The 15,130-nt window shown below is 32.6% G+C and overlaps 2 protein-coding genes across 2 annotated transcripts; one reads left to right on the top strand and one right to left on the bottom strand.

Moving 5' to 3' along the window:
* The first annotated feature begins 2,312 nt into the window (after positions 1 to 2,312).
* On the top strand, positions 2,313 to 3,921 carry LOC108222562 (WUSCHEL-related homeobox 6). The gene is made up of 3 exons (XM_017396468.2): positions 2,313 to 2,947; positions 3,281 to 3,444; positions 3,651 to 3,921. The coding sequence occupies exons 1-3, from the start codon at positions 2,422 to 2,424 to the stop codon at positions 3,666 to 3,668; spliced, it is 708 nt and encodes a 235-aa protein (XP_017251957.1). The 5' UTR covers positions 2,313 to 2,421; the 3' UTR covers positions 3,669 to 3,921.
* Positions 3,922 to 11,113: 7,192 nt separating this feature from the next.
* On the bottom strand, positions 11,114 to 14,680 carry LOC108222344 (cyclic nucleotide-gated ion channel 4). The gene is made up of 7 exons (XM_017396263.2): positions 14,053 to 14,680; positions 13,164 to 13,373; positions 12,640 to 12,959; positions 12,450 to 12,558; positions 12,041 to 12,277; positions 11,813 to 11,899; positions 11,114 to 11,731 (listed from the first exon to the last, which is right to left on the bottom strand). Exons 1-7 carry the CDS (start codon positions 14,584 to 14,586, stop codon positions 11,225 to 11,227), a joined length of 2,004 nt encoding a protein of 667 aa, XP_017251752.1. The 5' UTR covers positions 14,587 to 14,680; the 3' UTR covers positions 11,114 to 11,224.
* Between the last annotated feature and the right edge of the window lie 450 nt (positions 14,681 to 15,130).

The following is a 15,130-nucleotide window of genomic DNA, read 5'->3' as shown; positions in this document are numbered from 1 at the left end:
GTCAGCCACTAACTGATCATAGACACCGATTGCCAAACTTATTGAAAACCATGTTCACGTGCACATAAATTATACAATACAACCTTGTAAACTTAAAGGCGAAGGTAGAACAGGTGAAGCAAAAAGTGGGCGGCAAACAGCATTCGACATAGATAGAACAGCTTCTGAATCTGCAGGAAACATTTTAATTTTTTATTACCTGCCCATACCGTTTTGTAATTATGTATCAGTGTTTTGCCGAACATTTACCTTCAAAACATATTCTTCAAATTATTTTATGTTAAATGGCGGTGCCTCTGCTCTTTGCCACCCTCAAACCCCTACCTTATGACCTAATGTCGGTTAATCACTCTTAAGTCTTAAGGAAAACATGATCAGAAGATTGTATGAACACTGTCATACTGCTGGCACACTCAACTCATAATTAAAGTTCTTATAGTTGGTGTTTGGGGAGCTTTTAAGCTCAACTTCTGGAGTTATAAGTTATAAACATTTATTATTGGTACTGTTTGTGTAATAAGTTGGGAAGTACATGTAAAAAGATAGAAATATTAGATTTTGTTTTACGGCTTCTACTTATTTCCCAAACACTTTAATCACTTATAAGTCTAAACTTGTTTCTAATTTCTACTCCATTTTTTTAAGCATTTATTTTAAATTTATCCAAACGAACCCATATATATACGTTCTTGAATTGATTCCTTGCTAAATCCTGTTGACCATGGGAAAGTATGATTAATTGATTAGTGACACCCGGCATTTGACACAACATGTTTTCCTTTTAGTGGTACTGATGTGAATAAGAATAACTTTCTTGTGGTATGTATATTTTAAGAACTATGAACCTTTAAATGTGAGGATAACGAGGCAAATATAACGTTTGTAAAATGATGATAATAAATAATAGAAGATAATATAAAAACATGATCTTAAGCCATAAATAACTTGATAATTAGAATTTAATCAGAATAATAAATAAAACATTAACTGAAATTAAGTTATAAATTATATATAATAATTAAATTTATAATAAAATTTTAAAATATATATAACAAAAAAGATTAGAAAATATTTGCGCATACACACATTATAGTTTAATATATCCTAAAAATAAATCAAATACATAATATATGTCATAATTCCTGAATTATAGTGGAATAGTTAAATAACAAATTAAGAAAAGTCATAAAAACAGCTTCAAACAATTTTGGACGTGAAACTATTAACATGGACAATGCTCTTTCTTTTGCTTAATCTTGAAGTACAATGAGAGAGATTACTGACATAATTACATATACTGTCAAAACAAGAACCAAGAACTGTATATCGTACTCGGAATTATTTTGAACTTTCCGCGTGAATACAAATATTCATCCTCAGATAATTAATAATTTGATCTCGACTTGTTAAAATGAGCTCACATATATTTATTTATTAAAATAACATGATCTTAACTCTTAAATACAAAAATTGGTTAGAATTGTAACAAATTTGACAAACGTTAAACTTATTCGACTTGAACTCGGCTCGTTTAATTCGGGATGAGTTCAGGTTAGATCGGACTTATCTAACTCGACTCCGTTCGATAAAGTCCTTATATACTTAAAATTTTTGAAATATATGAATAATTTGATATTTTTGAATGAAATTTTAAATCATTATCAATAGAAATTTGACCTGGAAGTTGAAATGAGACATGAGATAAAAACAAGTGTATAATAATTTACTTGGGAGTCAAGTATAAGTGTATGATTATTATGAATAATTACATACCGATTTGAATGTAACTTGTAAAATTATAAATTATATTTGATGAATTGGAATTAATCGGGTCAAAAATATGTTCGTGAATCAAGTATAAGTGTGAGCTAGCTTATGAATATTAGTGAAATTGATATGAATGTCATTTTAAAATTATAAATTACATTTTATGAATGAGAACGGTTAGAGTAATATATAAATTGTTGGTGGATAACTGCACTCTATTCGAACTCTGTTCAACTCGATTCGAATTATATATTTGTGAGCAAATGTGTGTTTGGCTCCTTTATTAACGAGCTTGAAAATCATTTTTCGCTTTATTGAAAATTGAGGATCGATCAACTTGGCTTGTTTTCAAGAAGTTCTTAAATTTGATTTGGTTGGGACAAAACTCGACTCCACTATGTTAGCTTGTAGGTGGCGTGTCATCTTAATAATGTAAAATTATATAAGAGATATGCGCAAACAGCACCAACACGAAGAATGTTGACTCACTATGTTCATACACAGACATGCATTTCCAGGAAATATCAGCACAATTCAAGGGGGACAACAATTTAAATCAACACACTACACAATCCTCTTGACTCCCTATAAATACTCCCAACACACCTCCACTGTGTTTGTGAACTCCCTTATAATTCCCTTTGCTTCTTCACAATGCAAGAGTCTCATCAATCTCCAAACAGGCAGCCTAATGACCGCACCGCTGCCTCCGGTTCAGGTTCCAAGACAACCAACGAAACAGTTCGAGTACGGTGGAAGCCAACGCCGCAACAAATCACCATACTCGAGCACATCTTCAACAGCGGAACAGTGAATCCGCCTAAAGACGTGACCACCAACATACGGAAGCAGCTGGAGCAATTCGGTCCTGTGGAAGATGTTAACATCTTTTACTGGTTCCAGAATCGCAGGTCTCGTTGGTCTCGTCGTATGCGCCAAATGCGAAGCGAGGACTCTGCTGCCCCAGTTGATTCCGTTTGTTCTGGTGTCAATAATCATATGAATTTGTCACATCCTGGTTTCACTTTCGAGCCTTCAACTCAACCTTGTTTCTTCTCCGATTACAATGCTAATATTGACTTTTACAACCCTTCTGGGCCTTACACCAACCACAATTACCAGCAGAATTCAGGTGCTTCAATGTTCCCAGACAATTACCAGCAGAACGTCAATCCAGCTGGTACGATTCATTATCAACCTAGCTTCCCCGGCTGCCTTACATATTATATATTTATATTTACTTAATAATGACACAATATTAACAAGTGTAGCCTGGACGGAATTTGGGAGGTTATCACAGGCTGAAGCTCATTCGGACAAACTAATTCCTAGTTTGTTTGTTCTTAAGATTATTATTTTTTTCTATTTAAATCCCGGCTATCTCCAACAATCACCGAATAATATTATTTTAGATTTTAGTCCCCTATTATTTCAATTCCCGATTGTGCGACCAGCGCAGCGGGAACAAAACGCGAGGAAATAAGATGTATATATGTATGTTTTGGTGGTGCAGGAGGATGTATACGAGTGTTTATAAATGGGAAAGCGACAAAGCTAGCAACGCGGCCACTAGACATGAGAGGGATGTTTGGTCAAGACTTAATACTAGTCCACCCTACTGGACTCCCTGTCGATGAATTCGGTTTTGACCTTCAGCATGGTGAAAGCTACTTCCTGGTAATATACACCTTCCATTTTCTTACATGTTCACCTTTTTCATACCACAATTTCACATGATGAGCTGGTGAGTTTACAGCTTCATAAGAGTAAAAATACTTGATATCAAAAACTTTTTAAGACCTCGCCATGTTATTCAGATATTAATTTATAGTAAATTATTAGTTAATTGATTATCACTTAAATTTTTTCTGCATTTTGTACAGGTTCCAAAACCTACTTAAAGAAGAATCTTCAAGAAGCATCAAGCTGAGTCCTGCTTAAAGGAGAATCTTCAAAAAACGTTCAAGAAACATCAAGCTGCTGCATATGAATGCGTGTGCCTGTCCTCTTCTTAGTATTAGAGTTATATGCCACCACGCTTTTTCTCTACTGCTACTGTTTTTCTTCTTGATATAATAGAATATATATTATATTATTTCAATTTCTATTTATGAATTACAAGTTTACAACTCACAACTTGTGCTTAGTGCTTAGTCACGGTGTACTGCTAGTATTAGCTTCATTGCGTTTCAAGTTGTTTGGGTTAACTTGTTTTGGTTCTGTTATTACGATCTCATCCTCTCGTGCCATTGGCATGGATTACAAAGAAAAACTGATTGTCCATAGATTATTTTTATACACACTTTGAAAAATATTTAATAACTTAATAATCTTATAAAATATTTCAAAATGATAAGTTAAATTTATAATATTTTGTTGATAATTCAAACTATCAAATGATTAAAAGAAATGTTAGTTACTAATTTAGCTTTCACACGTCGTTTTATTTTTATTATTAATTAAATATAAATAATTTTTTTTAAGAAGATCAAACAAATCCCTTTTTTAACAAATTTAAATTATTTGCAAAAGTAAAATCATTAATTAAAAAAGAAAAAGAAAAAAAAAGAAAGGAGCAAAAGTTATGAAATCACGAGTTAGAAGCCACGAACCGAATACATTTACTTGAATTTGATCTACCTAGTAATGAAAATCTGTGATGTCGTCGTAGATATTCAATTTTGTTTATACATCAATATATAGGGTCGTTTGGACAATCATAAAAAGGTTGACTTGTTAGTGGATTAAAAGTGATAAGTAAATAAGTTGATAAAGTGTTTGGAAAAGAAGGATAAGAAGCGGAAACTCTGAAAGAAAAGCTAGCATTATCAACTTTTTAAAAGTGCTTCTACTTATTTACACAAACGAGTCAAGAAAAGTAGAAGCTAGAAGCAGCTTATTACTTGACGTTTTGAGTTTTGTCACACATCTTTATATGAGTTTAATTACCGAATTAAAAATTATTATTTTTGATTGAACTTTTTTTTGTGAACTAAAATTTTGATTATATATTTTTATTAAAAAAAATTTAAAATAATATTTTTAACTACCCAGTCAAGGCACTTAAAAATACGTGCTCAAAATCAAAGTGTCAAATATAAAAAAACAGAGAGAGTAATTTATTAGAAATGTGTATTCTTTAATTCGGTTTTCACCTTTCTTAACTAATATTATGGCATGTGTGAATTTTAGTCAGAATTCTATTTGATGGAATGAAATATTTGGATACACAAAAGATATAAATTTTTAATTTCAATTGATATCATAAACATTTATATACTAGTATAGAGAATTTGGAATCAAAACTAAAATTAGGACATTTGGATTTAAAATTTGAAATGCAATACATGCGTACAACCTCAATCTTAAATGTTTTAATATAAAACTACTTCAATATTATTTAATATATGTTTTAAGAAATTCAAAATATTTAATTTTGATTGAAATTTAAAGATTTATAATCTTAACTTAGTTTTAAATTTGGATATTAACATGTTTGAACTATTCAATGGAAACTAATTTTTTAAATCACAACGTAATTAAAAATATTCTTGTAAAATGATCTAGTCATATCATATTTAAACAATATATTAATATTATAAGATTTTACAAAATGCTGTAATTAGAGCATGTCTGACCGTGGTGGTTGAAAATCACCGGCTAATTTAGACCTATACAATATTATGTAAAATTTGTTACATTTTGCTTCGGTGGTACTGGAATTATATATTCTAAAAGTAGTATGTTATTATTACTTTAAGTTGTGATAAATAAAATATAAAATTTGTTGAACTTGTAATATATTTTGTTTTGATTGTAAATTGACTTTGCTTTGGTGGTTCTGACGGTATATATTATAAAACGGCATATTGTTATAAAAAGAATATAAAATTTGTTGAACTTGTAATATATTTTGTTTTGGTGGTACACTTTTCTTCGGTAATACTAATCGTATATATTCTAAAAACGGTATGTTATTATTACTTTACGTTATTATAAATAAAATATATATAAAATTTGTTGAAATAATACATTTTGTTTTGATAGTAATTGTTGTGAAACTAGTAAAAATTCGTAAAATTTGATCAAATATAACCAACATCAAAAGATTGAGTATAGTTAAAAATAAGGATTTTATATGATTGGAGTGATGAAATTTAAATATATTATTAATAAAAATTATTTTAATATATCAGATAGACTTTTAATTAGAAAATTTGCAAGAAGCTTGCAAGTTGAAGAAACTCTTAGATGAAATTTCACGGTCACAAATATTATAAAAATTCCATTCAATTTAAGTCAAAGTAAGGACGATGTCGGAGTGGTATGAAATTGAAACGAGAAATCGAGATTTGATGTATAAGTTTGAAGTTTTATTTTTTGCAATCAAACAACATATATGAGTTTGAAATGAACAAACCCATACCTGATTCCAAATATCCGTGAACCAGACCAACCTCAAGTCCATCCTTGATTTATAAAAATCACAAATTGCGACATATCTTAACCTCTTAGAGTTTAAGTAAATCCTTTCCTTTAAATTTTATTTTGTGAGAGGAGGAATGGAAATCTATATTATCCTCGGAGAGTGTTTTTGTTTATTTTCCTCAGGCTTGATGAACTACTCAATTTTTACATGGTAATAGTAATACATTAATAATTTAAGTTAATTTTTTAAAATAAAATATACTTTTTAATTAATTACAGACAATATCCCAACTATTAACAGACTTGTTAATGTATTTTTTCTGGTTTATAATTTCTGTGTCACAAATTAATTGAGCGAATCCACTTTGTTAGATCGTAACATACAGTTGTTGATAACAGTGCACCGATATATTTTATTCATTTTCTGGCACTTTTCTTGTCGATTGAACTGCGAGATCATAATAAACACAAAGTGTGAAATCTTTTGCTTAAATTGATGTTTAACGCATCACAATATTTTCCCCGTTTATTATAACCTTTATAACGATGCTTAGCTTTGACTAGGAGAGTGTATATTCCTCAACTCCGAAACATATAAAAAAATAATTTGTCAACTTGACTTGAACCGACAAGAATAACCAATCCGATGTCGACGGATGTTGGTTAGGGATTAATTTAAAGTATTAGCAGAACATTAGGGCGGGATTAATGATAATAATCATGTGAAAAGTGGGTTTCTTCAAGTTTTATTGGTCGACTTTACGCTAATGAAACAAGATTTTGAAAGCCTGCGCTAGATTCTAGTAGTGTTTTATATGTACTTCCATGCAGTTTTATAGTACTGAGATTAGATTTATGTACTAGGTAGACCTCCTATTTTGACTAGCTAAAGTACCTTTGCGTTCTAGGCAATGCTAGATTTATTAGTGCTTTGAAACTCTGTGCCTCGTTTTAGCTCAGGAGCTCCCATGTCGCAAGTTGGTGTGATTTTCATCTAAAATAGGACGACTCCTATTTCTTAATACTCACCAGCTCCATTCGAAGATATGATTTATATTATGGAATGAACTAAGATTATGTCCGATAACATGTATTTCATTTTAAATTTAGAATTTCAAATGACATGATTAGAGGTGTCATTTCAAATTCTCGTTTTATACTAATATTTGAATGTCCTGGATTTCAAATTAAATTCAAGTTCAATTTTTTTTATATATCCAAACATATCATTTGATCAAATCCAGGATTTCAGATGAAATCCATGTTCTCAAACAGGACATAAACAATATCTAAAAACTGATTAATTTACACTACCTTAGAAATTAAGAGAATAATTTCTAAAAGCTAATTTTAATTATTATATATATATATATATATATATATATATATAGGCTCATGATCAAATAGAAACCACTTTTAATATAAAAACTAGAAACCAATACAAGTTAGTGATATTCTCAGTACAATTTAGTAGTATTCTCTTTAGAATTTAGTGATATGTGTTGTAAGAATTAGTGAAAACTTGCAGAAACTGCTCAGAATCTCTAGATTTGTTCCATAAACTGCTCTGAATCTCCAGATCTATTCACGTTTTCGATTCAGATGATGGTGACGGTGGTGGAAATTGTGGAGGTGAAGGTGGAGATGGAGGAAGGATGATTGTAGCGGAGGTTTGGGCGGCTTGAAATAAGGGGTTAGAGCGTTGCCGGAATAGTAGTGGCTCCGCCATGTTTTAAAGTTGAGCCGAGGTGGAGAAAGAAGTATGAACGGGGCTGAAGGACGTTGAAGTAGCAACCAAGATGGAGATGGTGAAGATAGAGGTGGAGATTGTGTTGTTGGAGAAATAATGGAGGTGGAGATGGATGTGGTGGATATGGAGGGGGCGGGCGACAATGAGGTGGTGGTGGTTATGGAGGAGGTGACGACGGAGGTGGTGGCAGTGGCGGATGTGGAGGTAGGGTTGGTGAAGATGAAGGTGGGGTTGGTGAAGATGGAGATAAAGATGGGGTTGTTTAAGAATTTAGTGATATTTGCTTTAGGATTTAGTGATAATCCAGCTTGATTTTTAGTTTGTAGAATAAAGAGGTTTGTATTGAGGTAAGACTCTATATATATATATTCCAGATTAATACTCCCTCTGTCCCAGCAGATTCTTTACGGTTTCCTTTTTGGGATGTCCCATCCAATTCTTTACATTTCAAAACTTACCAAAAATAGTCAATGGGTCCCACCACTACCCAACTTTTCCTCCCTTTTTACATTACTTTTACTTCCTTTTCACACTACTTTTACTCCACTATCTCTCTTTTATACATTAAAAATTAGTGGGTTCCACCACTTCACCCACTTTTCTTTCTTTTTTCAACTACTTTATACATATTTCTTAACCTCCGTGCCCAAACCAAACGTAAAGAATTGGCTGGGACGGAGGGAGTAGGTAATTAGGTATACCATGAGCTGTTAGACTTTCTTGAGAACATATATCCTCTGTACGACTGTACCATTTAAATCTCTAATTATGTTTAGTTAAATAAAATATAATCATTAAAATTATAAGTAATATGTAAATCTGCCCCCTTATAATTTAAGGGAATGTGTTCTAACAAAGATTTTAGTGGATTTTTTCTCATGATATTCAACTCGGATTTTAAAAAATGTATTAAAACCTTGGAATATTCATTTAAAATTTAAATTGTACTACACAATTTGGTGGTATTTAATCAGAAATCTTTTATATTATGTCTAAAAATTCGATGGTATTCATTGATCAGACATAAACTATAATCTTAGAGCTAGCATGTCCAACGGGATTGATTATAATTGTTGGCTAAATTGAACTTATAAGACATTATATGAAATTTGTTGAACTCCTAAGACATGTGCTTCGATGGTATTGACTATATTAGTTAGATATAAATTAAAAAAAGTATGTTATTAATATATTAGATTGTTATAAATAGAATACATCAGTTTAATATGGTAATAAATGATGTGTAATCTTTCTAAAAAATTCTTACAGACTTGTAGATGTTTGACAAATATAGTCGTCTATAGCAAGTGGGCTATAATTATCGACAATAGGTCAGGATGATTGGAGTGTGATATTTTCAAGACACCGATTATATTTATATATATTCTTTTTGATATGCTAACTCTTTATTTAGCTAAGAGTTTTTACTGGTTGGAGTTGCTCTTATGACATGAACATTAATGAATCGACTGTTTGGTCACACCACGGCGAAAAACGTAGTTTCTCAAGATCCCGTTAATAAACTAAAATTATTCATTCTCCACGGATAAAAAGTAAATCGTCGTCAATTATTAATGGAAGATTTTGGTTAACAAGAATTTTATAATTTTGGGGTTTATGGTTTATGAAAAAAGAGGTCTGAACTTGAGAGAATTGTCTCGATTTGTCTAAGGTATCATATCTAATATCTTAAAATGCCTGCGTACCTATGTTTTTGGAGGATAAACCCATGCTTTTATGTTGTTATTGGGTTTATCCCAAGAAATTTCAGGGATAAAACTATATTAAATGTTAAATTTTAATTAATTTTAATTTGATATGGTTTTTGAGTTGTAATATATTTTTTGATTTAGAAGATATCGTTTGGAGATATTTTTGTTGTTGATTCTTTCTTCGTTTGAGAGAGAGAGAGGGCAAGTTCTTGATTATTAATCTGAATTAATAAAAGACTTTAGGAGATTATTAGGAAAAATAGTATATGCCAAAATATGGCATAACATAATGTATTATGAAAAATATTATTATATTATATTATGGGGAATAATAAATATTATATACGTATTATTGAAGAGAGCCGCGGAGAAAGGAGGGCTCTTTTGAAGCTTTAAACTTTATGACAATCATATTTTGATTATTCGAGATTTGTTGTTCTTGATAACTCTTATATATACGTTAATACTAAGAGATATTCTTAATTAACTATGATGTGTGGACATCCGATTCAGTTATATATGTGATTGATATATCTGTCAAGTTAATTAATTTTTATATGTCACTCATGAGATTAATTGTATGAGTGTGTAATTCATTATAGTCTTTCTATGTGGTTCATAGTGGTTCACAGGGTTATACCAATAACAAAACTTATTTTTATATTCGTCATGATACGTAAGTTGTCTATAAGTGTATTAAAAATATATCATAAGAATTTTAGAGTTATGTAATGACTCATGAGTTTAGTGATGCATGAACAAGCTTTCAACATGTTTAGTTAATAATTAAAAACAAATTTGCTTTAATACAATATTCAGTTTAAACAGCAGCTAATTACGACATCAACCATTATTTCATGTACACGAGAAAAGCTAAGTGAGCCCTTTATCGCTAGCAATGAACGATAGTACGATACGCTTAGTTTCACTATATTACAATTTACATATGACATAAAAAGATTTAAATTGATTTACAACGTGGTCTAACATATATGTTCGGACCGTCTCGTTTTCATGAATTCCGAGCCAACAGTGTTCATCCCCGATCAAAATTCAAACAAGATCTTTGTCTATTATTCATCTGGTTGACAAATTCGTCTAGGCCACAAAATTTGCAGGTCAGATCAGTAATTTGGCCATAGGCAACCACACAGTTGTTAGACATTCTTCAATTAAGTAGAGTTATATCAACGCATAAACGACAAGATTCGATCGGAACACTGTCAATGTTTCTCACTCTTTGGATATCTTCATTTGAATTGTCTGTAAACAAACCTGATTCGTGGTTAGTAAACTCTCTAAGACACAAGAAAGTTACCCTGATAATTAAGGTACTAAAAAGCAGGACAAATTTGAAATGATAAAACAGGATTTCACCAATCCGTTTTAGACTTTAAAAGTTGAAACTGTCATGTAGCTTGAAAGCCTCATAACACATACTCTGCACAATGGAATATTGCGATCAAATGCATATTTGAAACTGAGAATTGTGATCAAGTAACAAACTCCAAGACCATTACATATTTGAAACTTATATATTATTGAGTATAGTTCTGTAATATAAGATCTAGGGAGAATCATCATCTTGACGAGGCTTAGGTGAGGTCAGCAGTGCTGTATAAAGCCTGAGCCTCTCCACCTCAACCAAAGCAGACTGCGCTACTGGCCTCCTAGGAACTATGAACGGAAGAGATGTAAGGGTTCGACGGTGCCTGTACCTTAGCCAAGCCAGCTGAATGGCAACAGCTGCCCAGGTTCTCCAGCCAGAAGAATAGTAGCGAGCAGTCATTTTCACTTTTTCATTCAGACGGAAATGTTGGGTGACATATTTCACATCCTCTGCTTCAAGCCCAAATGCTTCGGTTGCTTCAAGAGTGATTACCGATGATAATGAGGGAGGGAGAATTTCGATGAATGGTTTCCTCATGCACCATGATAAGAGCTCATCACCACTATAATTTCCAGGTCCTAGAATACAACAGCTGTTGACTCCACTTCTGACTGTTTGATTGCATTGGAGATGACCTCTTACGATAAATAATATTCTCTGGACCGGATCACCTTCTTTAATTACCTGCCAGTGAACTTAATGTATAAATTCAATATGTTCTTCAGTCACATATATATATATTTCAAGTCAGGGTTCAGCACTCACAATCTCTCCTTCAGGAAAGACGAGGGGTTTCACTCTGTCGCAGATGCTCTCCAGGACCAAACTATCCATGTGCTGGAACAGAGGTACCTGATGATAATGTACAAAATTTCAGACATTTCTAAACCAACATTTTACTCGACGTCAATAACAATTAACACAAGAGAATTCATTTATTCAATGCTGGTAAGTGGTATTGGATTTTGTGTTAGAAGTGAGGTTAATACACACCTGTCTCACCAAGTCCAGGCATAGGTAGTGCTTGATGTCTCTCCTAAGACCCTCAGGGAGGCTGTGAATCATTTCACGCTCATCTACACCACGCATTGCAATCCAACGGTGCCGCTCATAGTTACGTATCCTCTGACGCAATTCTTCTGGCATGTTCCTCCTCCTCATCCACCATTCAACATTGGTAATGTTCACTTTCCTTGCAAATTTCTTCGATGAGGTTGCAATCAAGAACACCTGAATATAAACACATAATTTACTAATAAAGATATATTTCTTTAATCTGTTATTGAGAACATGGAGTAATCAAACAGGTGGCGGGAAAAGCATGAACTTATTATAAACATCTTGAAATGCCAAAGCAGTTGCTTCTACTCAAACCTCCAACCTTTTATAAGAAGATGTTTACCTTAATGTTGGCAATTAACATGGTGACTAGCAAGAGGCCGCACGAAATCACAACCATCATGAACACAATTTCTAACCAGTCATCAGTGCTTCCCAAATTCCCAAATGTGCTGCATCAATCATTGTATGAAACGAAGAGTAACAATGTACAAAATTAGTTAACAAATTTTTATAATGGATGATGAACTTACCAAAGCATCATGACTCCCCAAAAGAGGGGAAGAAGCATTTTCTCGACACGGTTGTCATTGCCAACAAGTAAAGTTATCCACATGAACTGCCCGTAATCATACTGATCATTATGACTGCTTTGGAGGCACCAAGATCTGGCATCGTCATTATTTCCCCATAACATTCGCATATTGTCTGTCTGCTTGTACTTGCTCCCGAAGAACAAAGGGTTTTCACAAGAAAGTGCATCAAGTCCACAACTCTCTATTTCCATGCATTTCCCCATCAAACACCTAGCTGATCTCTGGACTCCCAGCAAGTAATAACATGCTCCCACCACCTGCATATACTTTATTTGCTTAATCACAAGTGACACAACATTAAAAAATGATTAATGTACTTAAGAATCAAGACCTTGCTACTTAAACTCTCCTTGTACTAGTTATAATTAACAGTGTCATACAATATAAATCTGCAAAATTTTAAAATGTACAGATTATTCAAAATTCCTGCAAACATTTTATGTGTGTGCCGGATTACTTACATGGGAGGCTACAAAAATGGCAACGACGTTTAGACCGATTCCCCACCAAGCTGCTCCGAAAATGTATTGAAAGAGCATCCTGCGCATTAGGCAAATGACAACATATATCTTGGGGAGGTATTGGATTAGAAACATTATGAGCATTGCTGTCATGACTCTTGTTTGTTCATATTTCTTCAACAATGCTGGAATCACCATCCATATTAAAATCTGCAGCAATCCCAAATGCATATTAGCGTAATTTATCTGATATTACAAGATAACATCATAAATCATAAATAATAAAATAAAATAAGATGAAAAAACTTATTAAAAGAAAAAAAAAAACAGGTAGATAAGCTTAACTTGTTTCCCACAGAAAGATAAGCTCAACAATTGCGTGTGATTGTTTGTATATGACAATACGGGTGACATGCATGGATTTGTCATGTTTATATACTTTCTATGAATTAGCAACACTCATTCAAGTATATGGATCCAAAGGAAGTCAGGATATACATCAACAAAAAAAAAATTAAAGTTTAAAATTAAAATAAACAGACACAAACATTTAACAAAAAATATGTGAAAACTAAGTAGTGATAAATAAATAAATAAATAAATAAATAAATATATTTTGGCACCAAGTACTATAAACCAGTAATTATAATAATTATTAAATGCTTATTTATTATAATTGTAGATTTTAACGGGATACGAAAAGAGTAATGCTATGTTCCGAATTTTTATTCCTAAATTACACGATAGACAGATGACTAATTTTGAATTGGTGGTTAATATGCATATCCCATTATTATTTCTATGAGGGGAATCGTTGTCAACTAGATTTGGGAAAAAATTTCGTGAACACCCTGAAAAAAATGGAGGGGAGGAAGTAATAATTTGTCACCTGCGGCAAAGGCAAGACGGTGAAGACATAAATGAAGAAGTCCAATTTGCCTTTGAAATTCTGCGATTTAAAATCCCCGTAAATGCTCCGAAGGTACGCGTCAGTTGCAGAGAATGATCTGCGTTTGTAATCCTTGCTGAAGTAGCGCCGCCAGATATTCCAGACGTGCAAGCCGTCCGTAATGAATCGAAACAGCGAGACTCCCAGAGCCAACCAGCCATCAACATAAAAACACAAGCTATCTCCGTTAAGAGAGATTGCGTACAAGAACGTAGGATCAATGAACAAACACAGAGCAGATAACAAGGGAAACACGCGGTCCCACTCTCGTAACCACGACAGTCTTGATCCTGATAAGTTTTTGTTGCCGCCGTAACATCGGTAGCTGCTGTCAGTGCTGCTGCTGTCGTAGTCTTCTTCCGAGGTTTCGTCGTAGTATTTGTCGTCTTCGTCGTCGTCGGTGGTGCTGATGAGATCGTAGAGATGTGAATTGTTAGCCTCGTAGTCTTCGACAATGGTCTCCATTCTTATCATGCTGGCTTGCTCAACAGAAGTATACGAGATGGTTGATTTTAGTGTGTATGGAGCAGATGAGAGGCCTTTAAGACGAACGCTGGCTCTGTGTATTGTGTTTGTATCTTTGTAATTAAAAAGGAGGTGTGGTGAGAAACCGAAATAAAAACAAGGTATTTTTAATATTGACATAAATGCCAAACGAATTAAATTTTGGGAATAATAAAAATCTGTCCCGGACAGATTCAGATTCACGAAGTACATCATCCGTGCCATTTTAGTTGTCATATTTCTATTTTTGTTGATCAAATTGACTAACTTTTGACCAAGGATTATAAGTCATTATTTCATTATTTAAAAAAACTAAAAATCACATCTTAAAGTAGATTAAAAGTTGCTTTTGGTGACATATTTTTTTTTATTTTTTCAATTGATAAAATATTAATAAATTTTAGTCAAATTTTGCTCAATTTGACCGGCAGCACAATACCAAAAGTGACAAGTGACAACTAAAATGGGACGGAGGGAGTATCTCACAAGTAAAGTATAATTATAATTATTATCA

The sequence above is a fragment of the Daucus carota genome, chromosome 5 (genome assembly GCF_001625215.2).
Source record: "Daucus carota subsp. sativus chromosome 5, DH1 v3.0, whole genome shotgun sequence".
In the NCBI taxonomy this organism is placed as follows: Eukaryota; Viridiplantae; Streptophyta; class Magnoliopsida; order Apiales; family Apiaceae; genus Daucus; species Daucus carota.
Note: the sequence above shows the minus strand (reverse complement) of the source record. Positions and strands in the feature narration are given on the sequence as shown.

What these genes read in the sequence shown, in the direction of transcription:
- LOC108222562 (XM_017396468.2), top strand. Translation starts at nt 2,422, where the DNA reads ATGCAAGAGTCTCATCAATCTCCAAACAGGCAGCCTAATGACCGCACC. An exon ending in GCAGAACGTCAATCCAGCTG is followed by an intron (nt 2,948 to 3,280) that starts GTACGATTCATT and finishes TTGGTGGTGCAG; the next exon opens with GAGGATGTATACGAGTGTTT.
- LOC108222344 (XM_017396263.2), bottom strand. Translation starts at nt 14,586, where the DNA reads ATGATAAGAATGGAGACCATTGTCGAAGACTACGAGGCTAACAATTCA. An exon ending in CCGTCTTGCCTTTGCCGCAG is followed by an intron (nt 13,374 to 14,052) that starts GTGACAAATTAT and finishes GGATTGCTGCAG; the next exon opens with ATTTTAATATGGATGGTGAT. An exon ending in TGTTAATTGCCAACATTAAG is followed by an intron (nt 12,278 to 12,449) that starts GTAAACATCTTC and finishes GTTTATATTCAG; the next exon opens with GTGTTCTTGATTGCAACCTC.